General features: G+C 39.5%; 2 protein-coding genes across 2 annotated transcripts in view; both read left to right on the top strand.

Annotated features, from left to right (window-relative positions):
- The window catches only part of BTBD1 (BTB domain containing 1), a 48,626-nt gene extending 30,170 nt beyond the window's left edge, over positions 1-18,456 (top strand). The window contains exons 5-8 of the mRNA XM_004472097.2: positions 5,473-5,665; positions 11,171-11,258; positions 15,982-16,128; positions 16,622-18,456. Coding sequence (XP_004472154.2) covers positions 5,473-5,665; positions 11,171-11,258; positions 15,982-16,128; positions 16,622-16,780 — 587 coding nt within the window. The 3' untranslated portion in view covers positions 16,781-18,456. The remainder of the gene's footprint in view (positions 1-5,472; positions 5,666-11,170; positions 11,259-15,981; positions 16,129-16,621) is intronic.
- Positions 18,457-21,811: 3,355 nt separating this feature from the next.
- C3H15orf40 (chromosome 3 C15orf40 homolog) lies at positions 21,812-27,030 on the top strand. The gene is made up of 4 exons (XM_004472076.5): positions 21,812-21,977; positions 23,059-23,185; positions 25,057-25,184; positions 26,504-27,030. The coding sequence occupies exons 1-4, from the start codon at positions 21,864-21,866 to the stop codon at positions 26,597-26,599; spliced, it is 465 nt and encodes a 154-aa protein (XP_004472133.2). The 5' UTR covers positions 21,812-21,863; the 3' UTR covers positions 26,600-27,030.
- The last annotated feature ends 213 nt before the right edge of the window (positions 27,031-27,243 follow it).

The raw sequence follows: 27,243 nt of genomic DNA, 5'->3' as shown, positions 1-27,243 counted from the left end.
ATGCAACTGGAAAAGGACCTTATATGGAAGGTTCAATGCGGATCAGCAGAATATCCATGTCTACATAAAATAACATGACTTTAAAATGCTGTTTGACCTAAAGTAAGGGGGAAATGGAAAGGAGAAATGAGTTTATATGGCTACGAGTTTCTAAAAAAGAGTCTGGAGGCTGGCAGAAGGATTGCCCTCATGCACAACTGAGCAGAGTCAGAGAGACAGATAAAGCAGATACAACCCCCAGATATTGGTTCCTATGAAGGCTAAAGAGACCCATGAGAGTTATGGTCATGGCCGATGGGGTTTACTACCAGGGCAGATGGCCCCTCTCTGGAAAGGGTGTTTATGTGTGATGAATCTGGACTCAGATGGGATCTCCCTTCATAAGACTTTCATACTAATCTGCTGGAGGTACAGTTAACATTGGGGTTTAAGATATAGTTAGGGGATTTGAATCTCTGGACTGATAATGTGATAGCCAGGTCCTGAGCCTCAACAGACTCCAGCACCTACAATCTGATTTATTGGACTTACCACACTCAGCTAAGATGGAGTTGAAGAAGGACAATCACCACACCATGGAGCCTAGAGTGATTACAACTGAAAATGGGAGGATGGCAGCCAGCATCCATGTGGAATCTGAGCCTCCTCTTGACATAGAGGTGCAATGGACACAATCCAATGTCCACATAGAAGAGGTGGCATTGGATTGGGAAAAGTGGACATGGTGGACGATGGGTATGGGGAAGAGCAGGAAGAGATGAGAGGTGGGGGCGTATTTGGGACGTGGAGCTGCCCTGGATGGCGCCTCGGGGGTGATCACCGGACATCGAGGATCCTCACAGGGCCCACTGGATGGAATGGAGGAGAGTATGGGCCATGATGTGGACCATTGTCTATGAGGTGCAGAGGTGCCCAAAGATGTACTTACCAAATCCAATGGATGTGTCATGATGATGGGAACGAGTGTTGTTGGGGGGGGAGAGGGGGGGTGGGGGGGTGGGGTTGAATGGGACCTCACATATATATTTTTAATGTAATATTATTACAAAGTCAATAAATAAATAAATAAAAATAAAATTTAAAAAAAAAAAAAAAAAAAAAGAATGCCTTTACTTCTGCCACAAGATGCAAGTGGCCAGGTAGATTTAGGTGAGTAATGCCACATGTGCAAAAATTTGAGCACACAAAGGACTACTAGGCTAGAAAAGTATTTTAAACTAGAACAGTGCACTGTCCTCATAAAACATTGAGGAAAATATTTACTCCAGTGACCAACCTTGTTCCGTTATACTTTGCTTTCACTTATTGAGGACTCTAGACAATTTTACCAAGCCAACTTAATTATTAAAAACTTTTAAAACTGTTGGGAGGGGGGACAGACTAGGAAAGGACCAAGTTAAAATGGTGACTAAAAGACAGCTGTGGTTCCTGGGCAGTGTTGGGTCTGAACTAGAGTCTCTCTTAAATTATATCTTACCAGACGATCTAAGGCCTTATTAATAATTATTATTAATAATTAATACTCCATTTAATCGTCTCCAGACTTTTGTGCTGCTGTTCAGTGTATTTTCATTCTCATTTCAGACCCACAAGACATTGTTATTTTTGTCTTAAAAGTAAATGATCATTTAGATTTACTCATATATTTGCCCTTTCTGGTGCTCTTCATTTTGTTCATTACCATGCTTATGTCTGGTATCATTTCCATCAACTGAAGAATTCCCTTTAGGATTTCTTTTTTTACAGATGTGATGGTAACAGTATCTCAAAAAGTTTTTTTGTGTGTGTGTGTCTGAAAACATCTTTATCTCACCCTCATTTTTAAAGAATACGTCTGGGTAAAAAAGTCTAACAAGGGAAGTGGATGTGGCTCAAGTGATTGAGCTCCTGCCTACCACACGGAGGTCCCAGCTTCAGTTCCCAGTGCCTCCTGGAGAAGATGAGCAAGACAGTGAGTTTGTGCAATGGGCAGGCGCAGTGAGCTAACTCAACAAGATGACACACAAGTAGACAAAAAGAGGAAAGACATTGAAAGACACAACAAAGCAGATGTGGCTCAAGTGATTGAGCACTTCTTTCCCACATGGGAGGTCCCAGGTTCTATTCCTGGTGCCTCCTAAAGAGAAGATAAGCAGACACAGAGAGCACACAGCAAGCACAAAAAACTATGGGGGGAGAGGCCCGGGGAGGGGAATGAATAAATAAAATCTTAAAAAGAAAAAGCCTGGCAGCAATTTTCTTCCATCACTTAAATGTAATCCCATTCCTTTTTGGCTTCCATTATTTCTGTTGAAAAGTCAGCTTAAAGTCTAATTGTTACCCTTTTAAAAGTAATATGTCCTTTTTGACTGGTGCTTTAATATTTCACATTACATTTTGTTTTGCAGCAGTTTGATTATGATGTGCCTGGGTGTGGCTTTCCTTATATCTATCCTATGTGGTGTGTATAAAGCTTCTTGAATCTGTGTCTTGATGTCCTTTATCAGTTTTAGAATATTCTTGGCCATTATCTCCTCAAATATTGCTTTTGCTGCATCATTCTACACTTACATGCATGTTAGAGTTTCTCATATGACTTAACTTTTTTGTGTTTTCCATCACCTCTTTGCGCATCTGGACATTTTTTACTAACTTGTTTTCAGGTTCACTAATCCTTTTTTAAATTGTGCTTACTTGGCTGTTTAGCTCTTTTTTTTTTTTTTTTTTTAAGATTTATGTTTTATTTATTTCTCTCCCCTTTCCCCCATTGTTTGCTCTCTCTGTCCATTCGCTGGGTGTTGTTCTGTATCTGCTTGCATTATCCAGCAGCACTGGGAAACTGCATCTTGCTGCATCAGCTTTCCGTGTGTGCGGTGATACTCCTGGGCAGGCTGTGCTTTTTTCACGCAGGGTTGCTCTCCTTGCACATGGGGCACCCCTACATGGGGGCACTTCTGCGTGGCATGGTACTCCTTGCATGTGGCAATGCTGTGCATGGGCCAGCTCGCCACATGGGTCAGGAGGTCCTAGGTTTGAACCCTGGACCCTCCATATGGTAGATGGACGCTCTGTCAATTGAGCCACACCTGCTTCCCCTGTTTAACTCTTAAAGTCTGTTTCTGGTAACTCTGATATCTGACCTGGCATCTTTTTCTACTAACTGGGGGTTTTCTGGACTGTTAAGTCATTTGGTAAGACCTGATACTTTTTATTGAATGCTGAATATTGTGTGTGAAAAATTGTAGAGGCTCTAAATGATGTTATTGTTAACTAGAGAAGATTTCATTTTCTTTTGGTAGGCATTAAATAAAGGGCAGATTACCTGGATTACCTTGATCTGATCAAGAATTATAGAGTGTAGCCCTCCAGGCTCTCAGCAGAAATCCTGAGGGATTTACCAGTTTCTTCTCATTGGTAATGTCTCTGCTTAACTCTAAGTTTAGTCTCTTAGCAGCTGCTTTCTGATTGGTTTATTGGCCTCTTACTGTGCTCATACATAGTTTAGGAATTAACAGATAACCTCAAGAAATTGTGCAAAATGTTGGTCATAATCCTCTATGATTCCTTTTCTGCGGGATCATCTTCTGACTTTGGAATCCAGTTTCCGTCTCCTCAGTGCAGTGAGGACTACTGTAACCTCTGGGTCAGCAGTTTATGCCTGTTATTTGTACCCTGTGAAGCCACTCTCTAGGTGTCCCAAGAGGAAGAAGTAGTGATAGATATAGTGCTTCATTTCAGTAAGTTTCTCTTCTCAAGTACTTGCAGCTTAGTTGATCTCTAATAACTTGAAATAGCTATTTTATATATTTCACCCATAATTGTTCTTTGACTTAGGCTATATCATCATACAAACTTCTTAATATTTTTATGAAATCAAATCATGTTTCTTCCTTTGCTTTTATGTATGGAAAACCTTCTTTACCCTATGTTATCTCTGCATTATGCTCCTTAAAAATGCTTTCAAGTTCATTTCATTTTCTTTATTTTGCTATTGAGTGTGTTTGGTTTGAGTGTGTTTCTTTTGTATTTACTCCTGTTTCAAATAAGAATATTAGCATAGGTCTTCTTCCTTTCAGCCTTTTCAGACCATGTCATGGAAATTGACCTAATATATATATTCATACTAGAAACCAGTTTTTCAAAGTGTTTTGATATTTGCATTTTGTTTTCTGAACATAATAAAGTATTATTTGCATGTTACATACAACATATTAAAATAATACAACCCTGCTACACTAAATCCAGGTTGTATTGGTTTTAGTGATCTTTACCAGTTCTTTTATAATACACCTTGAATTCTTTATTTTGATTCATCCGTCCGTTAACTGGAGTTTATTTTGAATTACCTTTTTTAGGTATATATATATATAGGTACCTATCAGAGAATGTTTTTCATGATCTGAAGACTTCTTTTTTCAACTCAGTAGTTTTCTCTAAATATAATCCTGTATTTATTGTGTCATCCTATTCTTATTGTCGGTTCTTCAAGAACATTAGTTACCTGTGTGTTAGTGTCTCCTTTTTATCTGCATTTTAATGCGTTCAACATTTTAATCCTTTTTAATCTTTCCTTGTCATTCTGAGAAAGCTGTTTACATTTTTATCCCCACCTCTCTTTTGATTTTATGCAGATTCACAGTTTGACTTCTGCTTTTTTTTCTAAGATGTAGATGTAGATTTTAAGTTTGTAATTATATTTTTCCTTCATTACAATCTTTGTTTATCCAGAGGTTACAAAAGATGAACCTTGGGTCAGGTCTAACAGATTGACATATTTTGTTTGATCTATGTGATATTTAAAAAAATTTAATGTAATGCTTAAAATTTAGGGTGTTTTATATTAAAATCTGAATTTATGACTTCTTAAACCAGATTGCTAGTGTTCTGTAGTCTCTTATTTATATTGTTTTTACTGGCTTGGAATGGTCTTCTGGTATCTCTTATGAGGAACAGCGTTTATTCCTGAATAAGCTTAAGCTGTGGGAATGGTTCTCTTCTCAGAAATAGTGAATGGAAAGACTGGAACATATATAATATACTGCCTCCACAGCTAGTCCACTCTTAGCTCCTGCTCTGTGCTAATTTCTATACTCCAGATATAAAGTGCTATTCCCTGTCTTTTCCTACCTTTAAATATATTCCACTGTTAGGAATCAAAGCCTCAGGCAGGTATTAGGTAGAAGAGGACTGCCGTTGCAAGCATTTCTCCCAGTGCAGAGAATGACTCTTCTATGATTGGTAAGCAAAGAGCCTGTGGTACTGAGAGGGAGTGAATGATAGAAAAATCCAGAGATCTTTTTGTTATCTTAGGGTTTCATCTAAGCTTTGATTTAGTAATGATTTTCACACTTACATTCTATTAGGTTAACCCCATGGATTGATTAAAACCTTAAAATTAAATATATGCTAGAATTATATATGCTGAGGTTTTTCTAACTCATTTTCACTTGTATCTTCCAGAATTTATTGAGGTTTATATTTTTATTTCTACAGGTCCTGCTCAATCTGGAATTTTGTCAGATCGTGAAGTGGTAAATCTCTTTCTTCATTTTACCGTCAATCCTAAACCCCGAGTTGATTACATTGACCGACCAAGATGCTGCCTCAGAGGGAAGGAATGCAGCATCAATAGGTTCCAGCAAGTAGAGAGCCGTTGGGGTTACAGTGGAACGAGTGATCGAATCAGGTATCTGCCATATTGTAGATCCGGGCAGGAATGGGGGCAGTAGTTAGTGTTTGGCCTTTATTCTCATATTGTGGGAGACAGTGAACACTTGGTTTAATACATTTCCAAATTAATACAAGAGTCAAGAATTCAGTGAAGTATCCTCGTTTCCTCACTGAATTATGAGTGAGGAGGACCTCTTAAGAAACAAGTAAGAAAGGATTGAATTGGGCCTTTGTGTTACACGGAATTCTGTTTGGGTGTCCACTGCTGGTGAGCTGAGTTCTAGACCTCAGTTGATCAAACACTAGTTTTATAGGCTTAGGGCTAAGATCGAATGAATAACCTTACTTGGTTTTTTGTTTTGTTTTGTTTTTTTACATTTTTTATTGTCTTTTTTTAAAAAAGATACATAGATCACACAAAAAATGTTACATTAAATATAAGAGGTTTCAGCATACATTTATCAAACCTTTGAATAGGAAATAAATTCAAGAATCTTGAATGATACATGCATATAATCCTGTTGAGAAACTTTGCTTTACTGTGTTATCTGTCAAAAGGCCAGTTTTCATAAAACATGCCTTTTGGATTTTCAATTATTTAATGGCACTTTGTAAAACTAGAAATTAATAAAAAGCTGTTAAAAAATTGAACTCCTTTGGGGGAAATTCTTTTAAATATTGGGTTAAAATGGAAATTTAAAAATGCATATGTGGACTATTTAGACATAATTCACAATGAGAATACATTCTATAAAAATTTATGGGATGAGGCCAAAGATGCACACAAAAAAAGTAATAATTTAACTGCTTTTATTAAAGTAGAGTAGAAATGAATGATTTAAGCATTCAACCCAAGTAGTTAGAAAATGAATAGCAAAAGAACAAAAAGAAATCGGTAAATGGAAAAATTAATAAATGAGAAATAGATAAATCCATAAGCTGGTTCCTTAAAAAGACCAATAAAATAATTCCCTATGGCAAAGGGAATAAAGAAAACATTTTCATGTTCGAATTAAAAATGGGAATATAATCTTATACTGAGGAAATACTTTTTAAAATTTTGGGTTTACTCTGTGCTACTAAATTGAACATCTTGACGGAATGGATCATTTTATAGGCAAATATAAATTATCAAAATTGACTGAAGAAGAAAGCCTGAATAGACCAATAACCATGGAAGAAATTCACAAGGTGGTTTTTACAGGTGAGTTTTGTCAAATCTTCAAGAACAGAGCATTAAAAGAAGAAAATACTTCTCAGTTAATTATTGAAGAAACATGACCCTTGCACAGAAATGTGGCAAGACCAAAAAAAAAAAAAATGCTAAATCAACCTCACTTTTTTTTTTTAGGTGCAGAAATTCTAAGTAAAATATCATATACTAAATCTAGCAGTATATGCTATGTGAACAAATAGAGTTTATTTGGAGATTGAAAGAATGACTCAATATTAAAAAAGATGTGAATATAATTAATCACCGCAGATCAAAGGAGAAAAGTGGTTTTATTATTTCAATAGATGATAAGATTTTTGATAAAATTTCATCTTTATGCGTGATACAACTATTTATTAACTAGGTCTAGAAGAATATGTCTTTAACATGACAGACTGTCTTGAAACCACAAGGGATACCTGCTGTCCTTGCTGTTTTTCAGCAGTGTTCTTGTCATTCTGACTAATGTTAGTCATACAGTATAAAGAAATTAGAGGCTTGAATTTTGGAAAGGAAGAGGGCTTTTCATTATTTGTGGATGACTATCTTAGTAAGTTTCAATGCCATCAAACTCATTTCTCCCTTTTTTATAATAAATATTTCTCCCTTTACTGACCTGTAATAAAATTCATAGATAAAATGCTTTACACGTTTTGTTTTGTTTTTTTAAAGATTTATTATTTATTTATCTCTCCCCCTTTCCACTTGCTTGCTGTCTGCTCTGTGTCCATTCGCTGCACGTTCTTTTGTGTCTGCTTGTCTCCCTTATTTGCATCATTTTGCTGTGCCAGCTCTCCATGGGCACGGGCTGTCAGCTCTCTGCAGGCACAGGCTGTCAGCGCTCTGCAGGCGCGGGCCAGCTTGCCTTCACAAGGAGGCCCTGGGAAGCAAACCAAACCCAGGGCCTCCCATATGGTAGATGGGAGCCCAATCAATTGAGCCACATCTGCTTCCCCACACATAATTTTTAATCAATACAAGGGCCTTGCTGCAATGTAAAAGATAAATACTGTAAGTAATTTTAAAAAAGTTACAGTTCTGCAGGTAGATGCTGGGGCAAGCCTCCCTGGCAGGCATACTGACATGGTCAGGTGCTGTACATGTGTGTATCAGCTGCCCAGACAGGCACAGGTGCAGAGCGCAGGCGTGTTATATTAAATCGCAACTACCATGAGCAGCATTGCTGCCAATCATGTCCTTTTCTTTACATGGTGGTGGTTGCCTCTTGGAGAAGTCCAGTAATATTAAAATTGCACTAAAGAAATCTTTGATTTATAAATAAAATGCAATTAGGTTCAAGGCTTATATTTATAAACATGTTTCTCATCAACAAGAATTCTGGCAGGACCCTTGAAAGTGGGGGTTCTTTGTTATGGGCAATTGTCCTAAGCATTGCATTGCAGGAGAACTAATGTTTGTAGCTCCCTGCCAGTAGGGGCTGGTCTAAATAGAGCATGCCTCTGAGGGGGCAGGACTCTGGTTTAACAAGAACAACTGGTCCACCTGAATTAACCTGAGAATTAGCTAAAGACCTATATTAAAACCAACAAGAGAGAACAGCGGCTGCTTATAAATGTATGTGCAAAAACTAAGGTTGTTTCTATATGTCATCAAAATGCAGTTGCAATGTTGAATGAAAAGAGATAACCATTCACTGGTAGTAGCAGATAATGTAGAACACTAAGATTAAGCCCAGTAAGAAATGTTTGTACAGTATAGTACCTTTATGAAGAACATTGATTAGAATCAGACTGATAAAATCAGCATCTTTCCAAATTAACCTGTGTATCTTATGGAATTCTTTTCAAAGGTCACCTTTTTTTTTTTGTAGGGGGAAATGGCTTGGCAAAAATAGAATTAGATCCTTACTGATCTCATATACCAATATTCATATAACTTAAAATTGTAATATTAAAATTAAATGAAACCATGAAAATGCTGAAACAGATGAATGTCTTTGCTATGAGAAGAACATAATTTAAAAATTTTAAACTTGTATGTCTAAATTTACCATAAAGTTAAAACATAAATGACAAAACAGGAAACTTTTTGTAATGAATATTACTGACTAATGGATATTCAGATATCCATTAGAATATCAAGTATATATTCAAATCTACTTGAAAACAACAAACATGCCAATGGAGAAAAAATGGAAAAGGACATGGTAGACATTTCATTAGAGAGGAAATACAAGGACAGTAAATGTATGAGCAAATGTTTTACCTCAGTAATTAAAGAAAAGTAAGTATAAACAATGCTATTTTTTACAAACTTGAAAAGAAAATCCTTTGGTTGAAGAGCATGAGATACACACAGTCCTCAATCCTTGTGGAATATAAAAGTGTTAAAACCTTTCCAGAAAGCAATTTGACAATATTATCAAAAGCCTTAAAAATGCACTTTTCAGCAATTCAACTCCTAGGAATTTATTCAAAGGAAGTAAGGCTCTGTAAAATGATTTTGCTATAACATTGAGCAACATGGCATTGTTAAAATAATAAAAGCTGCAAATATTTAATAATAAGTGATAAAGTGAGTCAGTATTAACTCATTATCTCTTAACATGAAAACAACAGATTACAAAAGTATGTATATTCTGATATGATTTTTAAAATAATACATATATGTTCATAGAGAAAGGTCCGAAAAGGAAATGCACCAAAGGATTAATAGAAGTTATATCTGTATGGTCGATTTACGGATGCTTTAAAATTTCCTTCTGTTTATTCTACATTTTGTGGTAATTTTTCTTTACAGAGAATATTTTGCTTTCTATAGTAAGAAAAAGCTGTACTCTAAATCCTACGTTTTTTGTTTTGTTTTGTTTTCAAAGATTTATTTATTTATTCACCCCGCCCCGCCCCGCCCTGCCCCAGTTGTCTGTTCTCTGTGTCTGTTTACTGCTGCTTCCTTGTCCGCTTCTGTTGTTGTCAGCGGCACGGGAATCCGTGTTCCCCCTGTCGCATCATCTTGCTGTGCTGGCTCTCCGTGTGTGCAGTGCCACTCCTGGGCAGGCTGCACTTTCCCTTCGCACTGGACGGCGGGCTCCCCCACACGGGGGACGGCATTCCCTGCGCGCATCAGCATTGCGCATGGGCCAGCTCCACACGGGTCAAGGAGGCCCGGGGTTTGAACTGTGGACCTCCCATGTGGTAGACGGACGCCCTAACCACTGGGCCAAGTCCTCCGCCAATCCTACATTCTTTACATGTTGGGGTGGTCCTGGTACTTGCTGGGAGTCTAGCACTGTGTTGAGGCTGGAGCTGGGCTTTTTGAGCAGCCAGGCCTGGGCTTGGCTCCCAACTGGGCCGTATGTTTTGATCTAGGCAAGTTACTTAATTTCTCTAAACCAGTTTCTTCAACCATAAAAATAGCAATGTATTGCCTTGTTTTTGGGCTGTTGTATGATTAAAGAACTTCAGCTTAGTGCCTGGCACATTTAGGAAGTGCTCGTAAATGGTGGTGATGTGGCAGTAGCAGTGGTCATTGAAGTTATTGGAAATGCTGAGAATCTCTGATTTTAGAATATTTCAGTGCCATTTGTAATTAATGTCAGTTTCTGTACATTTATAAAATGGGGTAAAGGGGATCAGTATTTCTGAACTGTTATGTCCAGCTGGGCTTGGGAAGTGTTCTCCTATGAAATCCTCGTTCTCACCCACCTGTGTAAACCAGGTCCCCTCCCCACCACTCCACCACCAGTACTTGCTGTTACAGCAGCCTGCTTCCTTCCTGTATCATAGCTTATACGTATTTATTTATTCCTTTGTTTACTTGTTCATTTTCAGTGTCTTGGCTAGGCTGTAAGTTCAGCAGGGATAATAAATGTCTGACTTGCAGACTCTTAATTCCTCAGGGCCAAGGGCAGGACCTCATATACAAGAGGCCCTAGTGTTTACTGAACTAATGACGTGTCAGTCTTGGGATGTTGGGCTTTCAGTCCTAATGGCCTGAATGAAATTCTGTGTTCATGAAGGAGATGTGGAAATATATTTGGATGGGTACATTACTAAAAACATCATTACAACAAAAGTGGGTATTTAGGGTAAATAAATTCCTTTGGTCCCCACAGATGTGGAGTACAGAAAACAAATTCTAATTAAGTTCTACTCTGGCTTGAAAAGAAAGTTTTTTTGTAAGCAAAGATTGACATTTCTAAAGATACCTGATTTGTAATGGTGTTCTTTTTTATAAAAACAGAATTAGATGTTCCAGAAAACACTTACAAAAATAATGAACACTTTGAAAAATATGAGTCCTTACTGAACTATTTATGCTCTTTTATATTTGGCCTCATTCTCTCAGGTTCACAGTTAATAGAAGAATTTCCATCGTTGGATTTGGCTTATACGGATCTATTCATGGTCCCACAGATTATCAAGTGAATATACAGGTACTCTTTTTCTTCCTTCACTATACATCATCTTGAAATAGAACAAACGTAATTTTACAGTAAGATATTGTTTTGACAAAATCTAGATTTCCATATAATTGTCAAAAGAAGCAGAAATTAGTATTTTACACCTAGAAAGTTCGATTTTACGTGGGCAATGTCAGCCTGATAGTTGATCTAAAAATCAAAAGTTTCAGAAAACTGGGGCCCGTCACAAAAGCATTAGCTTACAAGGGGCTCTCCTTTATCCAGGAAAGCCCTCCGTTGGTACTTCCCCATGTGCACTGACCGTCTCAAATACCATCTGCTTTTCCCCTGGTCCTTTGAATACCCTGCTGCCGCGCCCTTTGGGTCTTCTCCACCTTGGTTGTTTCAAATATGCAATTATTGCCTGGTCTGGAGAAATGAATTCTTTTTCTCCTTTTCTTCCACCAAACAAGTGTTTTCCACATTTTTGACTGCATGCCCCAATTAGTAAAATTACTTGTGAAAACACATTTACATGGTATTTTTACTTTAAATTACATATACATGCAATGCTCTGCTTATATAGTATGCACAAATTAAAACATACACAACAAATAGAAGTGAGGAGAGGAAGTAAAAATGGTTCAAATTGTTATCGACAGAAATAAAGTGTTTTGTTTTGTTTTGTTTTTTAATTAATTAATTTTTTAAGGAGGTACTGGGAAGTGAACCCGGGACCTCATATATGGGAAGCAGGCACTCAATCACTGAGCTATATCTGCACCAGTATATTATTTTTAATATTTAAAACCTCAGTGAACTTTGTGATTGAAACATATCATTAGTTTTCAAGATTTTATACTTCGTGACATTTCAGAGATCTGGTTTGATGACAGTTGAAAAAGATACCTTACTACCTCACAAAGATTCCTTGCTTCAAATGGAAGAATTGTAATATTGGCTGTGCTAATGAAATCATTATGCTCATTTTCTAATCCCATGCACCAAGGTTCATAGTGAAATTCAGCTGACAACTTTATATCACACTCCATGTCTATTTGCTGCTCTTACAAATTAATTAGAAATGTTAAATTTTTAATATTTTTAACAAATAGGTTCAAAACCCACTGAAATTGTTTATTTGAAATATTTTTAAATAGGTTAGAAAAATATTGCCATGTTTTTTAAGGCAGAAACACCCCCAGCAAATCTGTGAGCAGTACAAACAGTTTTTTGGTCACCCCTCATTGCACTTCATATACTTTAGAAAGTCCTATACAATAGGTGCCACGAACCCACTTAAGCAGCCTGCCTAATCTGCCAGCCTGGGAAGGAGTGAGGTCCCACTGTTGGTCTCTTTCAGTTGTGGAACCCCCACTTCCTTCATACACCATACATATACATAAGACCAGACTCACTCATACAAACCATGGGAGGGCATCAGGGTTAATAGTCATGTTAAAGTGATAAAATATAAATACTAAAAATGAAACAAACAGAAGTTCTCTTTACTTTCTTCTTGTAATGGCTGGTCTCATGTGATATGCTAACTAATAACCATTTATTCTTTTGTATCAGAGGTGGCGAACTCAAATGCCTCCCAGCCAGTGGGCAGGTAATTTTAAATGGGGAAAGTGGGCCTGGTGTTCGAGACAGTAGGGACAGGAAGAGATTGTGGAGAAGTGCAGTGTTTAAAGGGGCAGACACTACTTAGCTCCTATCAGTAGTAACAATATGGAAATAAGGGCCCAAGGATGCTAGAGCTTTTAAATTTTCATAAGAAGCCAGAAATCTGGATTTTTGTGTTACATCTTCCCAGTCTTCATTCTAAAATGTTGATCCAGTAATTCAAAATCTTTATGGAAACCCAAGCACTGTGAAGGCCTAACAAAACCAGTCTGGAACTAAATCCTGATGGTCACTAGTTTACAACCTTTGTTTTAACTCTCCAGGAAAGGCCCAGTCCCATCAAGAAATTTCTTTCAATATTAGGTATCATCCAACTAGCAGATGTGGTTCCTGACTTCTCCCTTCTCTACACCCTTGTATAATATACTCTGTTGATATTATTTGGTTTTATTTGAGTGTACTCCTTTCTCATGTGTCGTCTTGTACTGAGTTGCCAGAGAGTAAGAAACCTCTCTGATCTATACTTCTGAGCATTCACTATATTACAGTGTGTTCTCTGTGCATCTAGGTTTACTTCATCAGCCTTCTTCCTCTCCACCACTAGCTATTGTGGCAGTTTTGCCTTATGTTTCCCTTTAAGGATTTTGGCAATTTAGAATGTCTTCAATCTTGCAAAATATCAGGTACATTCTGGAGAATGTAAAAAGAAGAAATAGGTAATTCTGATAACAGCTGCTGAGAGAAAGCAGTTCTGATTGAACTATTAAAGATGTGTGCCAGTGTAGGAAGCGAGAATGGTATCCTGAAATTGCTATTTTCAATTCCTGTAAATCAGCATATTTTAAATCAGAGTATATGTTAGAAGTACCTAAAGAGCTTTACCCTAATGTACTTCCTGGAGCCTTACCCCTGAATAGGGGGAATAGAAAGATAAATCTATACTGTTTAAGTAGTAGGTGTGGATATAACAGAGATGACAATTTGCTGTGAATGTTAGTGTGATTCATGTGCTTGTTTTGTGGAGAGTCCCTTAGCCTTGTGCTCTGCATTTTGTGGAGAGCCATGGACTGCTTAAAACACAGCTTTGGCTCAGCTTTGGATTGATTCAGTGTATTAGATGATATATCTGTATCTGTATCTATATCTATATATGGCAAGGAAGGCAACAGTGAGGGACAGCAAGTCTGTAAAATGGATTAATGATGTTGGCTGACAGCAGTGTTGACAGTATATCCATATGCTAATAATGGCTTCACATGACAGGTGTCTAATGCTTTGGCATTTTCAAAGGACTTTGATGTATATTTTATAGGAGATAAAACTTGATGGTTAAGTGAATGAGCTTTAAAAACAGGTGGACCCAGGTTTCAACCTCAGCTCTCCCACTCTAGGCTGTGACCTGTCTTTTTTTTTTCTTTTTTTTTTTTGTGACCTGTCTTAACCTTAGTTTCTTTATCTACTATGATGGTAGTGATACCTGCCTTATAATTTTGTGAGGACTAAATGAGATGATACATATCAAATGTTTGACACAAGTCTGTTGCTGTCATTGCTGTTCTGTAATTTAATTTTTACAACCTTAGAAGGAAAACAAAGCAAAGATTTTTCCCAAATTAAAAGGTAATAAAACTGAGGTTCAAAGAAGTGAAGTGACTTGCTCTAGGTCACATTGTCACAACCAAATCCTCTATCTTACTACTTCATTCCAGGGCATCATCATGCCATTTGTTTTTATTATTATTATTAAAGCTTTTCATTGAACTGTAGTGTACATGCAGGAAAGTACACATATTTATTAGTAGTACACACAGCCCAGTTTTCACAAACTGAGCACACCTCTGGGAACTAAGCACCCAGGACAAGGAACAGCACATTGTCAGCACCCCAGAATGCCCCTCAAGCTCTCGTCCTATCCCTACAGAGGTGACCACTGCCCTAACCTCTGACCACATAGATTGGTGTTGCTTGTTTTACTTTTACTCCTTTTATCTAACATGTGGAAAGGAAGATGTGTAAATCTCTGCCTCTGCACATGCTATTCCCGCAACTTGAAAAACCCTTCTCTTGCAACCCGGTAAGCTCCGACTTTAGCTTTTAAAATCTCTGTGAAACCTTCCTTCTTCCACCACCTGCAACAAAAACAAAAACAAAAAAAGGCCCTCTGTTGGGCCTCTTCATCTTGTATATGTCTCTCTTAATGCAAGTACTCTACCGAGTCCTCATTAACCACCTCTCTTCTCCAGTGACCAGAAGCTCCTTGAGGGCATCCCTCAGCACAGTGCCCAGATTCAAAACACAAGATTTTACACATTCTGAACATTACATCCTGAATAATACATTTAAGGTGCTAAGGACACAGGCTAGCAATGACAAACAGCTAATTTCCCTCTGGTATCTAAAATCCACACACAGGGAAGCAGATTTGGCCCAATGGATAGGGCGTCCGCCTACCACATGAGAGGTCCAGGGTTCAAACCCCGGGCCTCCTGGCCCATGTAATGAGCTGGCCCACGCGCAGTGCTCATGTGTGCAAGGAATGCCCTGCCACACAGGGCTGTCCCCCGTCTAGGGGAGTTCCACGCACAGGGAGTGCACCCAATAAGGAGAGCTGCCCAGTGTGAAAAAAGTGCAGCCTGCCCAGGAGTGGCACCGCACACACACAGGTGACACAGCAAGATGATGCAACAAAACGAGACATAGATTCCCGGTGCTGCTGACAAGAATACAAGCGGGCACAGAAGAACATACAGCAAATGGACTCAGCAGACAACTGGCGGGGGGAGGCAGGGAAGGGAAGAGAAATAAATATTTTAAAAAATAATAAAAAATTAAAATCTATACATTCTAAAAAACCAGTTCCAAAATCATAACTTTTTCCCTGGAAGCTCCTCTTCCCTGCAGCTAAGCACGAATTATCTGACCTCCATCCTTACTGTGATAACATGATAAAGAGCCATATTCTGACAGCATGATTAAAGCCATCTTTGGTGGTTTGAGATAAGTAAAGTTACAGCACAAAGATTTAGTATTCTACTCTGCTATTTCTAAAGATCTTATATTCTTCTCTATGAAACTTTGTTTTGATTGGTTTATAACTTAAATGTGATTTCTTTTTAAAATATTACAGATCATTGAATATGAAAAAAAACAAACTTTGGGACAAAATGATACCGGATTTAGTTGTGATGGGACCTCAAACACATTCAGGGTCATGTTCAAAGAACCTATAGAGATCCTGCCTAACGTGTGCTACACCGCCTGCGCAACCCTTAAAGTAAGAGCCATTCAGAATGCTCCAGGGCTAAGCTTGAGGGGCTCGTGGTTTGCCCTTCATTGTATAGAAGGCACATTTTAGGCAGAAACTGAGAGTCACTGCCAGGAAAGCCTTTTTGAAAGAGGGGGGATAAAGAAGCTGGGAGCAGAAATATTCCACTGCTTTGAGAAAAGAAGTGGCTCTCAGCATAGCTCTGTTCTGAAAGAAATAATTTTATGAAGAAGTAGCCTTTTTTTTAGGTAGGAGAGTGACTTTTACAGTAGAAAGTTATTTTTGTCCCTTTTCACTGTTCTCTAATAGCTGAGCTCTGTATTTAGTACTTTTAATCATTAATTAGCTTTTAGCAAAAACTTCGTTTTTCATTAAATGACTAAATAAAACTTTATACAAGAGCTATAATGAAATATAACAGATCGTTAATCTAAGTAAAACACCATATTAAATTGAGTGTTTATAAATGAAAATTACTAATGAACTTTCTGTTCTCATTTAGGGTCCAGATTCTCACTATGGCACAAAAGGATTGAAGAAAGTAGTGCATGAAATACCTACTGCTAGCAAGACTGTTTTTTTCTTCTTTAGTTCCCCTGGCAACAATAATGGCACATCAATAGAAGATGGACAAATACCTGAAATAATATTTTATACATAATTTAGCATTGTAATACATCTTGGCTAAATAGAACCATACATTGTAGTCTCAAAGACATAAAAAAACTGGCCACAAAAAATAGTTTGAGTGTTATGAGTATTTATCATTTTAAGAAACATTTGAGTTTCTTAGAGGAGATAGAAAAATGTTGACTTACTCTGCATGACTTAAAGGCAGATTTTCCATTTTCTTATAACCTGGGTGAAAAGAGAATGGGTTTAATTTTTAAAAACGAAAAAGCAGCTATTTCAGCTTTCTCTTGTATAATTTCATAGATCAGCTGATTCATGATCTTTTGATAGTTTTATAATTGAAAGATTCACATTATATATAGCTGGTTTGTTTTGGTTTTGTTTTAACTATTTTGAAGGTTAGCTGAGGTGAGATGAGTCAGTATTCCTACAGAATTCCTATGAACTCAAGTAAGCAATTTCAGAGAATTAAGAAAACTGACTTTTTATATTTGGAGTTCAGGAATACTGAAACAACTGGGAAGAAATATCTCGTTGTTAGCATTTGAAATAGTGCTAAAAATAGGCCTAATAAATACCCAAGAAAATTTTCAATGCATTTACAGAAAAGAATATTTTGTAATAGTTAGTAATGTGTAACAGAACAGTTTTAAACTACCAATGGAGTTTGTATAAATTCACAATAATGTGATATAAACAAAGGATCTAAAGGTGTAGTCTAAGACTGGATTCTTTATTGCTAAACTGCACCACTGTGCCTGTCTATCTGGACGGGGCCCACTGGTAACTCCTGGGATGGAGAGTTGGAGATGGTGGTGGTGGTGGTGGTGGACGTGGACATGGACGTGGACGTGGAGGTGGAGGTGGTGGTGGTGGAGGTGGTGGTGGTGGTGGACATGGAGGTGGTTGGCAAACAGACATCACCTCAGCCTTGTGAGGATAATCTTACACAGAAAACAATGAACGTATTTCTAACAACTACTCTGACATTTTAAATTTACCTGTCCAAGAATTACAAGTGTTTAACGTCCCTCACATCATTTATGTCACTTGCGCAGCTGTATGAGGAGATAAGAGGCAAATCTGACAGAATGACATTTGTACACTTTTTATAAGCAAATTATTTTATATAAATGAAATAACATTCACTTTTTTCCCTTGAAATAATTATCTTATGAAAACCTTAAGTGTAATTAAGTTTAGGTGTATCTAATAGTTGCAGAAGATGCTTAAAAATCAAAACTCTTCTAAGTATCTACTTAAATAATAGTAACTAGGATACAAAATTTTTTCATCCTAAATAATATTTTATTTCACCTTATTTTCAAGAACGCAATGAGATTGTTGGTGTCAGGGGTCTTCTGAAATTGCTGAAGAAAATGGATAAATCTCTCTCTGGTACCAGTGACCTATAGATATAAACCTCAGTTAATTGGAATATCTATGGAACATGTGGTTCTGATTAAAGATTAACCAGCATTCTGTAGTAACCATTATGGAAAATATTTCTGCTAATAAGTATGGTGTACCAGAGATAAGTTAATTTCTTTAATATTTGAGACATTTCAAATGCCTCAAATATGTTGTGCTAAACAAGGACAAATGTAAATGGTTGTAGCTATAGAAGGGACAAGGAGCAGAACTGTCTACTGACACTGGGACAGCTTTGGATTTTTTTTTTTAATAAATACTATTAGCCTTTTATTTTGTCATTTGTCTTTTTCTAATAGAAGTTGGAGGTGAGACATTTTGGAATAAAGATTCTAGTTAATTGAGGTTTAACTTAATTTTTTTAGTTTATGGAAGGAATTCATTACAAAGTAAGAATACTTTGTTGCACCTACAACAGATCGTAAGCACTGTGGCAAAATCAATATTGCTGCCATCCATTTCTTGATCAGATTTTCGTGGTCTCGGGTTTTTTCCCCCATGCTAATCTTAGGAGGGGGGAGAATGTTCTTGTTATTTACTTTGTTATGTGTTATGACCAGTCACAATTGTCTACTAATAACAGCTCCTTGTTATTTACTTTGCTATGTGATGACCATGTCACAGTTGCTCACTAATAACAGCTTCCTCAGTGATTTCTGTGTACCAGGCTCTGCACTGAGTACTTTACAAACATTCTCATTGGTTTCCCACGTCAGTATAAGGTAAGTACTGCTATAATGCCCTCCTCCCAAAGGAGGAACTTTGTGTTTTAAAAGGTCAGGTAGTACGAGGTAGAATTTAAACCCACACTGCAAAGTAGAGAAAACATTACTTTGCTGGGTCCAAAACTAACATGTCACCATTCTTAAACTTTACAATAAGATCCAAAAGGATTCTTGGCTAATGTGTATTTACCATAGAATATAAATATTCTTTATTTTAAGAAAATACTATTATTTCAGTATCTACACAACAAAGTGAGATTTATTGTTTGCAATATTAAAGAGTTCTTTTAGATCCACGTCAGTATAAGAAAAAAAAAATGGCCTGGGAATAAACAGGTTCGTAGGTCATTAAGAGAGAGCCAGGTCTTCAAAGGCAGTATGTCAAATGTGACATGTCTAAAACCTACTGCTCCACTTCCCTTCTATTCCTTTCTCCTTCCCTGTTTTAGTCATCCAGATTCAAAGCTGAGGAACTGTCCCTGAATTAGACACCATGCGTCTTTTCTAGGATGGGCTGGTGTCATGGCAACCCTGACCCCTGAACTACACAACTCATTTGCTCTTTTTTCTAGTCTGCATTTTCTTCCATTGGGAAAGCTAAGACAAGATGTAGGTTTTTTTTATGGAACTCTACTAAAAACTGAAGGAAGATAGGAAATAAAATGGCAGTGAGCAAAACCGTGTACAGTTTGGATCACAGCCCTGTTCCTTCCCTCACCCTGGGCAATATTCCTTGCCACTCTGCCTCTGCCCTCCCCTTCCAGAGGAGCAGCTAGGCAGGTGCACAGTCCTGGTGGCAGGTGGCGCTCCTGGTGTTTCCTCCTGGGCCTCACGCTCACCCCTGCCCTACAGCAGCTCTTCCCTCGCAGGCACCTCATCTCTCATTTTCCCCTCCCCAGCTAGTCAGCTGCCACATACCAGAAATTCCCTATTGCAAGTGCCCCCTATGTTTCTGTAAGACTTTAACACCTGAATGACTTGCTCCCCTTATCCAAGCCTCTTCATGCTGAATGGCCTCAGTGTCCATGCGGACAGCCCACCCAAACCTAGCCTTCGGTTTCCTTATATCCAGTAACTCACCATCCCTTCTCACGGCCACACCATGTACTTTGACGTCTGGCAGCGCTCTATCTCTGAAATAGTAAATCCAGGCATCACACTTTCTGGCCATAACCTTTGATGCTTTTTCCAGCTCTCGCTGCACTCATTCTATCTGTCACTGGCCCTCAAGAGTGCTAGTCCCCCTGGCCTCTCTATTCTTTGTCGGCCCTCTTCATTCCTTCCCTACCCAAATAGACTCCACCTTTTATTTTTAGTCACTTTAACCATTTCATCAATAACCCGCAAGGCCTTTGTACTCACCTGAATCAATCCACTTGTCTGCCTTGCAGCTTCCTGGCTGCTGGGGCCATGATAACTTTATGGTCTCCAAACTCAACCAGACTTTGCTGCCAGATGAGGGTGTTTCCCTAGTCAGTTCTTTGCCATTCTCCACAGGCTATATAACTCTGTTCTACCTCCCCATCCTTGGCTAATGAAAGAAACAACAGATTTTACCATCAAACCTATAAATGAACCTACACGTGCACCTAAGCTGTCCCTTCACTTTAAGGGAAGGGGTGTGGATATCCTTGACTCTGGCTTCCAGCTTCCCATCTCAGTCTTTTGCCTTGTGCCACCTTAGGAACCTCCCTTTATTGTTACCTCTCTCCTGGATCATTCCAATGAATATTCAAGTATGGTTAACTTGCATTTGCTTTTTTAAAAAGTTCCTTAATGCCAATTCCCCTCCAGATATGATAAAAGTTACTTCTTCACAGTAAAGTTGTTGAGTGATTCTCTGCCTAGTAGTCCTCGTACCTCCTGTCCGCTTCCTTGCCTTCTCACTTCCCAAGTGTGGTGACCTCTCCGGCTCGAAGCACCCTCCCTGGGCTGCAGTTACACTGCATTCCTGCCACTGGTCAGTGTCTTGGCGGCTTCTCTTCCACCTTCCCTCGGGGTTCTATCCTAGGCCCTCTTGCTCCAAGCCTCCCCTCCATCCACTTCCACGGTTTCATAAATACCCTCTATTAGATAAATAGAACTCCAGAATCTACGTCACTGGCCCAGAGCAGAAGCTTCAGTTACTTATACTCAATTACACCCCCTCCCTCAGTATTTCAAACCAGCTGGCCGGTTAATGCTCAAAACTGAACTCATCTTGGACGCCCACATCTGGTCATTCCCCAGGCTCTGGTCATTGCAGCTCCTGAATATCCTTGAATTCATCCCCACTGCCGCTACTCTGGCCCGGGCCACCGTCTCCAATTTAGGTGGCACACTTCTCTACCCTAGTTTCTGTGTTGGTCACACTGCGGCCAGTGCTTTTTCTAAAATACAAATGAGGACTGTGCCAATCCCTTCAGACCCTGCAGAGACTCCACGATCTTGCCCCTGCTGACGTCTCCAGCTTCCTCTCGTCCCATCACACATCACAGTGTAACCCCACTCTTCTATACTGTGGGATCTTCAGTGGCTGGTATGATGTAGGTGTTCCATCAATCCATGGACTGTACGCAAAGGCTCCGCATCCACTTGTGGCCTACAGGGCGCAGCAAGGGGCTTTGTGTACACCTGCTGGTTGGCTCCAGGAAACACCTGTGCCCTCGGTGCTGCTTCCTCCAGGCCTATGGAACACCACAGGTGAGTTGACAATACCCTTTTATTTCACCCGATGAGGAAACCAGAGGAGACACAACCTCCCCCGCCAGTTGAGAGGGGATTCGCGACGTGATCAGATCCCTGTTGGCATCTCTCGGTCTCCTAGACCATCTCGCAGGACAAGACGGACAGGCGCCCCCAGGTACTGGAGGGACAAGCCGGCTCCCGCCCGCCGGAAGGCGGCGCCCTCGGCGTGCGCAGGCGCGCAGGGTCCTTCCGGCGCCGGCCGCCGTCTCTGAGCCTCCCCCGGCGGGGATGCCGCGGCTCCACTGCGGCCTGAGGCTTCTCCGGGCCGGCCCCGGCACTCGGACGCGCGCTCCGCTCCATTTCGGCGTCGAGATGCCTAAGAAAGCTGGTTCGACGAACAAGGCCAGTGCCAAGCCGTGCGGCGGCGACGGGGTGGGCCGCGGGGGTGCGCGCTGAGGAGCGGGAGAGAAGCGGGCCGGGCCGGGGGCGCCCGCGGGCTCGCGGAAGGCCCCCCGCGGCTCGTTGGGGCTTGGGGCGGGCCCGGGACCCCCGGGCCTGCGGGTGCTGCTTCCTCCCCGCCGAAGCCCGGGAGGTGGAGGCCAAGCGCGCTCTCCGGCCTCGTCTCTCTGTCGGCGCCAAACAGCTTGTGCTTCCCGGGGAAACCCTGCGCTGCAGTCCGCCTCCTTTCCTTCACGAAAGGGCATCCCTTCTGTCCAGGAAACACCACTCCCACCACGTCGGCAGGTCTAACTCCAGCCATTTCTACGACTCAAGCATCGCCTCCTGCTGGTGTGCAGGGCGGGCTGCCGCCTTCCCTGCGTGCGGGAGTGCCCCGCGCCTGTCTCTTCTTACCCGTGCACTTAGGACAGCACAACCACGGGTTGTTAGAAATACGCTTGTTCTCCCTCACTGCAGGCCGAGCTCCATGAAGGCAAGAACCACGTGTTCTAGCTCATCTTCACAAGTTCACTGCCTAGCACACGGCCCAGTGCATAGTTAATATTTGTTGAATGAGTTAACGTTGGAGCACAGCTTCTGTCACAGAGTAAGCATGTAAATGAGAGTCACTGTTGTTCCTTCTTCTCCCTTTCCCACCACACACACATGCACACGTCCCAGCTTAGTTGTTCACAAACCAACACTTACTAGCTCCTGCTTCCTGGAATACAAAGGTGAATAATAAATGGTCCCTGCCTTGGGCTTGGACTGTAAGAACCAGAGCTAAGGTATGGATGCCAGCATCCGGTCTTCTAAGGCAAGAAAAGGCACTTTGTGGAATAAAGTGCTTCCACTTCATGGAATAGTTGATTTGAGCTTTGAAGGAGGGCAGAAAAGCAGACTAGGTGGCCAGAAATCTCTGGACACACTGATTAATTAGTTTGCCTTGGTTGAAGGTGAAGGGGAGGAGTGGAAGGATCAAATTCAATGTATGGGAAAATAATTTGTAACCCAAGTGATTGTGTTGTGGTGGTGGTGGTTTTAGGGTAAAAGCCAGAGCAAGGAACCAGAGAGACCACTTCCTGCCTCTAGTCCTGTGGCGGTTGATCCTAAAGGTTGTGTCACCATAGCCATCCATGCCAAACCTGGCTCCAAGCAAAATGCTATAACAGGTACGTCTGGACACTGGGGTGGGATTCATGTGTAGATCAGCTATTTCCTCCACCCTCCCTTTGCCTTGGTTCACTGAAAGCTTGTGCTATGACAGTCAAGTCTATTTTCCACAGCTGTAGTTAGAGGCTTCTCCATTTTTAATTCTAGAGCCTAGTGAAAAGGTATAAATCTAGTAACTGAAAATAAAGAGGCTTTATTTAAAACATGCCAAAATACTATGAAAAACCATTGCGTATTTTCCTTCTTAAAAATATGGTTAAAATACAAAAGGACATACATAGAAACAATTTGAAGTCTGGTTTATTCTTAGTTTGTCCTATTCCAAAACTGGAGACATTGGCCAGGGAGGGGTGTGTCTATGTATGTGTGGGTGTGTAGACGGGACAGGGAGGTGTCTTGGTCTAGTTTAAAGATTACTGGCCTAAGGCAGGGGGGAGAAAATCTGAGATTTCTGACACCCCCCCCCCCAATTATCAATTCCTGGGTGTACTTGTTTTAAATGAAAACCGTTTAAAACATTTCTGGGCCTCAGTTTTTCATCTGTCAAAAGAGAGAGTTGGACTAAGAAGTTTTTAAGCTATTTATCCTAGAGTCCTAGAGATACCTCAGGAATCAGAGTAGCTGTGTTTACATTTGTTCCAAAGAATTTAGGGATTTCAGGTAAAACTCAGAAAAGGGGGGATTTTGAGAAAATGAAAGTTTGAAAACCACTGATCTGAATTATCTCAAAGTTCTTTCCCATCTCTAAAATTCTTAATTCCAAGTTATTTTTAAATATTCTGAAAACAAGATTCAGAACTGGGGTGCTAGACCTGGTTGGTGCTAATGACCACATTAGTTTGTCTCTGTTGGCGGTGTTTTCCTTGCCAGTCATTTTCTTACTAGTTGCTGTGGACACTGTCTGCTGTTGGAATACCATATTTCATCACATCTAAGATGGCATCAACTATAAATTACATCAACTATAAAAGTACTTATGTATACACAAGTATTTTATGTATCACTAAGATAAGTCCCACTATCAACTAAATACTTTTCCATCGATTATAAGACATATCTTGATTTCAAAAGATTAAAATGTGAAAAAATTGTGCATCTTAGAATCAGTGATGTGGTCTGTGGCAGGATAGGGAGAGGGTGGTTCTACCAACTCATTCTTGTGGATTCTGTGGCTCTCTTGTTTACAGAGACACTGTGGGAGAGGCCTGAGGAGCCCTAGGCTTTGCAAATTTGCTGACTCAGAAGCTGCTTTGAGTAAATACCTGTCTCTCTTAGAAATAGCAGTGGAGGATAAAAGACAGGTTGCTTTTTATAAAGGCCAAATGATGGGAGTGTCAGGACACTCTGAAAAAGTGTTCTTTGTTCCTAGATTCTAAAGCATGATTTCAGATTTATTTCTGAATCACATCATCACTTTCTAGTCATGTGACTTGAACAAATTACTTTATAAGTGTTTAACAAGTATTTGTAAAGCCCTTAAAACATGTTTGTGTGTCTTTAAAATTAATGTGTAAGTGCTATGTAAATGTTCATTAAATGAACATCACTAAAATTTAAAAATTTTAAAGATGCATTTCACTGAATAATCTATCCTGCACTCTTACTGTCTTCATTTTCCTGATGAAGAACCTCTAATGTGGCACAATCACACAGCTCCTTTGTCTCCCTCCCTGGGCTTTTCCTATCAAACCAGGGGCAGCTTCCAGTTGCCTACATGCAGGATACTGCCCAGGACTGTGTAGGCACATCTTGGTCAGCAGAAAAGGATAAATACTAGTTTTCTTTTCTGGAAGTGAAATAGCCTCACTTCATCAAGTGAAGAAAAAAAAACGTCTCCTTAAGGATAAAGTCCACACTGTTTGTATTCCAGATTTGACACCTGAAGCCGTAAATGTAGCTATTGCAGCACCTCCCTCAGAAGGAGAGGCTAATGCTGAGCTCTGTCGGTACCTTTCCAAGGTCTTAGAACTCAGAAAGAGTGATGTGGTTTTGGATAAGGTAGGTCTCTTTTGTTTTTTTTAACAATCGTTTGATTACACACCAATCATTACTTGTAAACTATTGATTTTTTTCTTTCCTAAATTAAAAAAGTTTACTTTTCCTATTCAGTCTTTATTCAGACCATCTACACTCTATAATTATATTCTTTCCTTTTTTTTTAAAGCTATTTATTTATATATATATTTTTAATTACATTATGAAAAATATGAGGTCCCATTCAACCCCACCGCCCCCACCCCCCACTCCCCCCACAGCAATATTCTACCCTTAATTGCCACCATCTCCAGCATTTTCTTCTTTCTGAATTCATTCCTGGAACCTACGGTCAGATTAATCTTGCTCACCTCTTCCATCAAGTCTCATTCCCCTCCTAAAAAGCCTGAAGTGTTTGTCATCTCCATCTAGTGTTTCTGATATGTGCATTGTCCTGGCTCACTAGGAGGAGCTCATTAGGAAGACAAAAGGTTCACGTGACATTGTTAATACCGTGGCTTTGTGAGGGAGGGATATCAGAATCACCTGGCAGTGGTTTCTAAAGCAGATTTTTACAATGAAATCCACAGGAATGGGACTCAGCCATGTTTATATACTTTGAAGCTCCACTTGTTTTCAGTACTTTAGAGCTCCCTCTGGGTTCAGGATGGCATTCACAACCATTGATCGTCAGGCTCCACCACTAACTCATCTGATGAAGCCACTTCCCTCACATGCCCCATCTGTGGCAAGGTCATTCTTACTTTTCTGCCAGTACTGATGCTCTCATGGTTGCCTGAAAGTCGCTCCCCACTTTTCTACCTGTGTAAATTCTACCCATCTGTGTTAGTCACTGCTCACATTTTACCTTCTTAAAGGATGTGTTTCAAAACAACTCCTTTTTAAAGTTGTCTTTTAAAAATTTTTTTCTTTAAATTTTTCTATGTGGAATTGTTTTTCTACAATGTTTATATAAAATTGCAATACTTATTTTGGTAAGTTTATTTTGCAACTAGAATTTTAAACAGGGATTTAATATTCATTTTGAAATTTTAATGCCCAGCTTTTATTATTATAGAAATTATCATATGAAGGTAAAAATCCTGGAGAGTTATAAGAACTTGCTGTAAGATAGAATCTAAGAGATAGTCTTTGGTTAGACCAGAAATGGGCAGGGGATCATGATAAGCCATCAGGAAAGCTCCAGCCCAACTGTGACAACCTTACAAGGATGTGGATGTTTCACTGGCTACAGCAGAGTTCTCCAGTAGCAGTAGAATGTTCTCCAGTAGCATTACAATGTGCAGAATGTGTTATCCTGACACTCTTTCCTTTTGGTCCAGGGTGGTAAGTCTCGTGAGAAGGTGGTGAAGCTTTTGGCCTCCACAACTCCAGAAGAGATCTTGGAGAAATTAAAAAACCAAGCTGAAAACAAATAGAGGCCAGAAATGCAAAAATCATCCTTGAAAAACTTTTTTACTGCTAAAAATGAAGAGGCTGTTGTGTAGGAAAATATACTTAAATGCACAGAAGAATACGAAATACATTTTTAAATTAAGAACAAGACTTAAAAAAAGAAGTAGAAATTTTAAAAGTACTGTACTCTAGTTATAGGGTTTTAAATCCCTGACCCAAAACAGCTTGGAGCATGTAACTGTGATTTCACGGCACTACAGAACAGCAGAGTTGGAAAGGATATTCATGATGACATCACTTCATTTCTTTCATTTTATGATGGAGCTTCTGGTATCCAGAATTGAGAGACTTAAGATCACACCATGCAAGGTGGTGACTAGAACCCAGATCCCTTGATTCCTGGTTGAATGTAGTTTATCCCCATTGAAAATTAAAATGATAATATTTCTATTCATGCTTTACTTGTTCAGAACATTTTTTGAATTCTAGGAATTGCCTTCTAATTCAGTTTACAAGTACCAAAAGAATACTTGTCACACTGCTTTGTAGTCTTGCCTTGTATTTTAAAATCCTTATCTAAATGCAAAAAAAATGGTTTCTTTGTCTTTTTAAAACTGTACTGAGCCTTTTATGGGAAAAAATATGTAGGAATAATCAAGACTTGTAA

This window comes from Dasypus novemcinctus, chromosome 3 (genome assembly GCF_030445035.2).
Source record: "Dasypus novemcinctus isolate mDasNov1 chromosome 3, mDasNov1.1.hap2, whole genome shotgun sequence".
Classification (NCBI taxonomy): Eukaryota; Metazoa; Chordata; class Mammalia; order Cingulata; family Dasypodidae; genus Dasypus; species Dasypus novemcinctus.
Note: the sequence above shows the minus strand (reverse complement) of the source record. Positions and strands in the feature narration are given on the sequence as shown.